The 7,823-nt window shown below is 39.5% G+C and overlaps 1 protein-coding gene across 5 annotated transcripts in view; it reads right to left on the bottom strand.

Annotated features, from left to right (window-relative positions):
- The window catches only part of MTMR7 (myotubularin related protein 7), a 53,413-nt gene that overhangs the window by 4,904 nt on the left and 40,686 nt on the right, over nucleotides 1–7,823 (bottom strand). For 2 of the 5 annotated variants that reach the window (XM_037382233.1, XM_037382264.1), the window contains exons 9-13: nucleotides 6,468–6,593; nucleotides 5,663–5,712; nucleotides 3,785–3,985; nucleotides 2,469–2,609; nucleotides 485–611 (exon numbers count right to left, since the gene is read on the bottom strand). In XM_037382233.1, coding sequence (XP_037238130.1) covers nucleotides 485–611; nucleotides 2,469–2,609; nucleotides 3,785–3,985; nucleotides 5,663–5,712; nucleotides 6,468–6,593 — 645 coding nt within the window. The remainder of the gene's footprint in view (nucleotides 1–484; nucleotides 612–2,468; nucleotides 2,610–3,784; nucleotides 3,986–5,662; nucleotides 5,713–6,467; nucleotides 6,594–7,823) is intronic. The other 3 variants (XM_037382246.1, XM_037382239.1, XM_037382254.1) reach the window with 3 other exon arrangements.

Here is a 7,823-nt window from a genome sequence, read left to right as displayed (position 1 = left end):
AATAAAGAAAACGGTGTATATATTACAGGGATACATTTAGGGCCCAGAAATCCTCCTATGTGTCTTTGCCTTTTAAAAAAAAGAAGTAATAATCTGAGTTCAGAGCCCAACCCAGTTAGCAGCCTTTAAAACTGCCTGTTTGCATTTATGGAGTATGAGAAGTGCACAGTTTGTCACAAACTAATGCCAAATTACAGCATCACAGTTCCCTCTGAGCTACAGACAGATATAAAACTTCTTCCAGGAGCAGTACTTGGTGCACTGACAGAGGAGAAATTTTATCTCTAAAGAAAAAAAGAAACCACCCCACTGTTGTGTCTAAAATGCAAAATGTTCATACTAATTTGTGTGAGAACAAAGATGATGGCCGAACATCCTCATGGCAGAAAAGAATGTAGCGTGTAGGGGACTCCACAGAGTACAGAGTTGGGTTTCAATTTACCATCAGTTGAGTCTGGGACATTTGAGATCAAATGTTTATTACCTCTTGTAAGATCCCCAGCTCTTCTTCCAGCTGCTGAGTTTCTTCCTTCACTGCCATCAGGTAATCAGTAACTGACTGTCGAGGATGCAGCCCCTTTTCAAAGCGGTTGTACATACCGCTCCAGAACCTGGAATTGACAGGCAGGTCAGCAGCTTTCTCATTTGGGGAGGTGGCCTCAGGAGACTGAAATACACACTTATTTTCTCTTCAGACACACATTTTCCTAAATGATCCATCCATGGATTATTTATCATTAGAGTGCATACACGTAAGTTCATTGAATATTTGGTAAGATTTTATGGTTCATTTGCAGTAATTCTGTCCTGAAGGTGCAACTCTATAGACTTACACAGCTTAAACAAATTCTGATACACAATGGAAAGAAAGGTGAATGCCCCTTTGACTTAGATCATGTGGCTGAGGGTGGTTCACCACTGAACACAAACTTCTGCTGTATTATTTTCTTGTCCTACGCTATGGGCTTTAGAGCAACGGTACCTATAGAGCAGCCAAGGTTAAAGACAGCTTTTTGCAATCCCAGTTCTCAGCTGTTGTTGAGCTTGCCATGAAATCAACCTTGAAATTCTGCATGCGTGTTTTTGTCTGGGGCTGGGGGGTGAGATGCAGCTAGTTAACAGGTGTTTTCCCCCCTGTAAAGAGTTAAAAATTGGGAGTAAAAAACAGTATGGTGTCCTGTTCTCTTAAAATTTAAACTGACATTTTAAACTGGCCTATGGGAAAAGCATATACATTGGCAAGTTGTCTTCCTGTTCTATGGAATTATTTGACAAACCTTTAGTTAAACAGCTGAGTTGATTTTTCATTTTCAGGAGGAAAGTACTCAAACTGTAAGTCCATAGCTTACTCTAGCACTCCTGCTGTCTCCTATCTTTGTGGTAATACATGGCCGCAGCCAGACCCTGAGTATGTAACGAGTTGACCAGACAGGATAAGTAACAGAGAGACCCGCTGCCAGCTGCAGCTGTCCAGCCAAGTAGCTGGCAGATACTTTCAGAGCACATACATGCGCCTTGGTGGTTTATTATTCCTACCCCATTAGTATACTATTTAAGTCACATTCCCTCTTAAGTTTATAATTTGATAGCTCATGCTTGGAAACCTTTGTGCCCCCAAGTATTAACAGGATTACTCATCCGATGGAGGATCAGTACTTCTTTTATAAATCCCACTATCTTAAAGATTACAATTAATGACTGTTTTTAAATTGTTCTAAAGTGAATGTGACCTGGAATAGTAGAGGTGAAAGGATTCTATTTCTGTCATTCAGGATATTTATTGATTTTTTAACAGGTGCTTTTACTTGCAACTGGAAAACAAACTCATCAGTTTTACTTACATCACAGTTTTCATGAGTTTCTATTCAAGGTCTCCTGAAGTTTGTTAAGATTAATGGCACAATTAATTACTCAAGTCAGAATGAAAATAGTAACATTTCTAAAATCACGGTATTTTGTAACATTTTGAAAAAATTACCAAGTAAAATTCACTGTGTATACTTTGAGGTATAACAACATGGGAAAAGTCTGCTTTTGCTTTTACTAAACGCTTGTTTTAGCAATGAAACCATATGATTTCGTGACATGCCCCTTGTTTTTTACACCAAATGATCCAAATGAATATCACAAAATCTTGGAGTGGAAGATGAAGCAACTTTACGTTTAGAAACCACAGATGTGTACAGAACTGAAAGAGACATTTCTCAGTGGAAGAAATGAGTAACCATGAAATTAGGACACACAACTATCAATATAGCTTTAATCTTAAGCTTCTTTTCAGACTAATACGCTGTTGTGGAATGGCACAGAGGTGTTGACTGACTATGAGCACACAAAGAACAAACACATCTGAGACTGATTTTATTCTCTGTAAGCTACTTCATGGAATGAGAAATAGTTAAATACAAAGACATTCTGTTCTGTACTAACACATCCTACAATTCTCAGTAGCAAGTGATACCACCTACTTGTACAAGAAGTTGCATGGGGCCATCTGTGGGTGCAGGGTCCCTTGGGTTTGACTGTGGTCTGATCTGTACAAAGGATTCAGGTAATCGGCACGGTTCTTCCACAAGTGAGCCCACAGTGAATATGTTCGTTCTTGGATTCTGGGGGGGGGGAAATAATAGAAATATAAATTCTCTACTACAATTCAGGTATAGCTAAAGCTTAGACGCAACATTCTAGTGCTCTGTACTACTCATTCACAATCAGTTTTGTAATTCTTTAACAGAATTAGCCTTAAGTTATAAATGTAGAAAAACACAGACCCATATTCCTTTGTTGGTCACTTAAAGGCAAAATCCAATCAACTTCCCATAACGCCAGAACAGCTGGAGAGAGGAGGTGGAGGGGAGGCTCCTTGGCGAGATGGGGAGGGTCGCTTCCATAAAACTGGTTTTCAGACCAATCTCTACACCAAGGGGATCCCTCCATCTGAAAGCACTCCTACACCATCGAGCTGCAATTTCTCATGGAATTAGGTCTTGAGATATGATGGCCTGTGAAGGTTTTGATTTTTAATGGACTATGGCACTGAGGTTGCCCTGCATCTGAGCAGTGAAAAGGACCAAATGTCAGCAGCAAGCAGTAACTCCCACCTTCCTCCCGTTACTACTGCCGACACGGTCAGCTTGCACCAGAAAAGTGGTGGGTACCGTGATGTACCTGAAGAGCCAGGGCCCTAGGAACCAGACATGAACATCAGCACTGCCAGGAATTACATTAATTGTCTCCGTTTGGGCCTGAGGGCAGGTAGGTTAATTCATAATTGCTTTGGGGCCAGACAGCAGAGGGATAGTTTGCTGACTCAGTCCTGGGGAGGGCTACTAGACAAAAAGGCTGTTCGTAAGAAAGCATCCCAGAGATCAGGGCTACAGTGTCCTCGCGTGAGATCCAAAGCTAAAACAGAACAGCAGTGACTCTAAACTGAGAACTTACCTAGAGTAAGTATTAGAGCTACAGTGACAGCTTGCCTCGTATGCTGTTAATGCTGCAATAAAAGCAGGGCCACAGCGCTGAAGGACTAATGCTCTTGTCAGTTTTCACTAATCCCTGTCATGCACACTGTGGATTACACTCCCAGCACAGCCACACTGCAGAGGATCAACTTTTTTTGGTATTAATCTGTGTGGCCAGAAGACAACAGCCAAGAAGCCTACACTGCACCCTGCGCCTTACAAAAGGCACGTACGTGTAGACTGGGAAATGCCTCGACTCTTCAATACACCGCCACCCACAGATCCCACACATAAATATGCGACTAAATAAAAGACTTCCATACTTCAGCTCTCTTCTCTCCTTTTGGCTGTTACACAGGAAATTCCCAAACTGGCAAGAATAGATATGATGCTGTATGTGGATGAGGAATCTCTCGTTGAATTCAAAGGCACAAGGTAACTGCTCCATTAATTGCCAAACACACTCAATGAACTGGTCAATAACAGGGGATATCTCCTTTGGATCTCCATCTAAATTGCCATACCTGAAACAAAACAAGATACATTCAGTTATAACCTGAAATCCTGTAGGAATTTAACACTAATGAAAACAAACCCCTTGCTTTTAGCATGCAAGTTATATCGTAGGCATTAATTTCTAAAGTCTCGACCGCTAGTATTTTTTACTTACAAAAACGATGCAAGATTCATAAAGTAGAATGAGGGCAGAATTTATCCAATACAAACAACAACAAAACCCCTTTTACTGGTGTCTTGTTGCCTTACAGCTACTAACATCTGGCTGCTGCTTAGCCATATGTTAATGCTATTAAGTTATACCACAGGAACAGAAGTTATCGTAAGAAAGACTGCAATGACTTAATAGCAAAAATGTATCTTTGACAGTTTCTTAATGGCAGACCATTCCCCAAACCAGAAAACTGAGCAGGAGAGGAACAGAATAACCAGAAAACTTTTTCAGCTGCCCGCTCTTCGTGAAATTTTTAAAAAGTGGGAAGTGTTTACATGCTACTATAACTCAGGTGAACATCAAACTTTCTGTCTATAAAGATGTCCTGTGGAACCACTTACAATGAAGAAAGGAGCCTGAAAATATAAACCACATAGAAGTAAAAAATATTTTATAAGTCTACATAACAGGAAAAAGCTTTTTGAATTAATCTGCTTGTCTAGTGTGTGTGTACATATATATGTGCATATATATATCTATCTATATATGTCAACAGAGTGGAATCCCAGGAACGCCTAAAATTGAAACTTCTAATTCTACTATGAGTATGCATCAAAGAAAATACAGCAATATGGAACTGCAAACCACAGCTATCCGTGGTGATTACATTGCATTATATCTTTCACCACTGATAATAACAGACATCTGACAGTATCATATTAAATGTAGTAATTCCTGATGGAATTTCACAGGTGGTGTGGAGCTGCACAGGTTTCCTGAAAGTTTTGTTGTGTTTTTTGAAACTAGAACAAATTTATATTCAAATCAAGCAATATGATGTAATTAAATACAAAACCTGATTTTTTTTTACTTTTACAGAAACTAGAAGGAAATACAACAAAGAAAGAAAGCGTGGATATTTATCCATGTTTAAAGAAATGAAGTCTTCAAAGATTTTCATTATATTATAGCATTTATATAATGGATGTACAAAATAACTTGTCCAAATAGACGCCTTTCTGCTTTGCTTTACCTGATGTTTCTGAACATATTCTACTGGTTTTTTTAGAACAGAGTGAAATAGGAATGGCATATTTTATGTAATAGATAACTCACAGACAAGCCTAAGATTAAGTACCATCCTGGAAGTTGCAGACTTTACTGAACAGAGACCTACATGAGGAGTCTTGGCACTACTGGAAGATCTGTTGGAGTCCAAAGCGATTTTGCAGGCCACATACACGCTACTTCTCTCTCACATGGATCTCTCCATGCTCGTAGCAACTGCAAGACCAGCACTCAAGATTCCCAACACCAGTCTTGGAGTGGAATTATAAGAAAAAACTGATACAAAAATATTTCACTTTGATTTTTCCCGTCAGCTCAATTATAGAATAGGAGAAAAGGGTATGGCGGTTTCCTGAGGGCATTCTGTTGATACGCTTGTAAAGCAACAAGGAAATAATACTGGAATGGCAGCAGATACTAACTACATAAAAACATCTATAGGAAAACCGTAGCACTGCCTTACCTGTGGTTAAATTTGTGACCAAAGGAAACCCAGTCTTTTTCAATCAACACCTAAAATGAGAATATTGCATTCAACGCTGTGGAGCAGAGCTGACACGTGTTGAAGCAGGCAGAAGAGTAGTGTAAACAAGCAGTATTGGAATCCCAGTTAATTCTCAGAATAAGCAGAAAAGTGACAAGCAGGAATGATGCAAGCAAGCAATATTAGAATAAGCAGAAAAATAATGAATGATTAGCACTGCCACCAGCTCAAGGGAAAGTGGCACTCTTCATGGATGCAGATAGGATGCTGTTATTTCAGCACATCTTCAATTAGCTTGATTCATCATTTTCCAAAACAGAACCTAAAAACATCTCAAACATCTCTTTAACACATGACCAGTAACTAGATAAGCATTCCTAGATGCTTTACTAATGCTGATTTGCTTGGGAAAGGAACAGATTTTCCAACACAGCTGGTCATCGCAATCTAATATCTAGGGAGCACACACTACTGACACTCAAAACTTCACTGACCCTGAAAATGGAATACACAATCTTGCTTGCATGAAAGCTTCTTGGGCTGCAAGAAAGTTTCTTGGTCAAGGTTAGGGAAAAAAAAAAAATGGGTGCCCAACTGACCCCCATCTTTGATAACATTTCATACAGAAACTGGGAGACTGTAACTTGGATAGAAAAAAACCCCTTCTGACCGGGGAAAAAAAAAGGTATATTGAAGGAAAATTTCTTTTCCATTAAACCCAAAGATATTAACCTTAAATAATGCCATAATACTTTATTTACTCTGTGAAAAAGAACCTGCTTACCATGAATCCCTTCACAGTTCTGTAATACGGATCCAAAAGAAGGCTTGCTACAGAGCAAACCTGGGCTGTTCTATCCCAGCCATCAGAGCAGTGAACAAGCACACTCACACCTTCCTCAGCCACAGCCTAAGGATACAGAAAAAGTCAGAAATTTCACAAGCAGGGAGAAAAGCAGTGGTAAGAGAGGGACAGTGAGACAGTGCAATATAGAGAATATTAATTTGGGAACAGGGAAACCTTGTTCATTTTTGATTCTGCCACAGAGTTCTTGAATTAAGCTGAGTGTATTCCTCTCCTTTGAAAGGGCTTCATTTCATTTCATTTCATCTCATCTCATCTCATCCCATCCCATACAATATGGTGGTTGCAGCCTCACCTGTTTATGCTCCGCTACTGGAGCATGTGGGATCCATTTCAATTAACACCCATCAATCTGTCAGAGCAGACAACTACCTAAAGCAGATTCAGATGCGGTGAATCTTCTAACTCACATAGCAGTAACAGAACAGCCATACTTGCAATATGGCTTGTAATTTCTCATCTTGATGGTAGTGTCAGTAACAGCAATGCCTGCTTCTGATGCCAGCAGTAGCACGGATATTGTTACAGCACGCTGCATTGCACGCTGATGACATACTTGTAAGGGTTTGTGGGGAAGCCTGTGGCAGTGGCAAACTTCCACATCTAATAAACAAGATTATAACAGTATCTTTAATGTAAATAACTGGGGAGAAAGGTTCCCATTTTATATATAAACACATAAAGAAGAGATATACAAAGTTCTCTAAAGTCTGGTGTGGCATTATTTTTGGAACTTGAGGGCTTTTTTTTAATTCTAAGGGTTTTGGCCTTTGTCATTTCTAAAGAGAACTGGATTTAGAATGCAGAGAAATAAAATAGGTTAGGAAAGATATTTCTTAGGAAAACAAACATTTAAGTTAAGTTTGGGCTTAATAGGGAACAAGGAATATTAATAAATTATCTGTTTACCTCAAGAGACAAGTAATTTCTACCAAAATAGAATCCCTGTGGGCAGGAGACCAACAACTGGGAACTGTACAAATAAGAACGGGTCAAAATGCATGTGTAAGGAGGCACAAGGCTAGCAAGCACATGGACAAAGGATAAATTTTTTTGGACAGTATTTTAAGACTAGCCACTGGGGAAAAGTTGGCAAGAGCTAATGTAAATGACCTGACTTCTATAAGCTAATTAAAGCTCGTAGGGCTGGGAGAAATAATAACATGTGCATTCATCCTACAGCTGCTTTTCTGGTAAGAAACTACAGTTGCCTGCTGAGCAGGAAGAAGCAAAGCAAGAGAAGCAGCTACTGAAGAGGGAAACCCATGAAGTTTT

Source organism: Falco rusticolus, chromosome 1 (assembly GCF_015220075.1).
Source record: "Falco rusticolus isolate bFalRus1 chromosome 1, bFalRus1.pri, whole genome shotgun sequence".
Lineage (NCBI taxonomy): Eukaryota > Metazoa > Chordata > Aves > Falconiformes > Falconidae > Falco > Falco rusticolus.
This window is presented reverse-complemented; position numbering and strand designations above follow the sequence as displayed.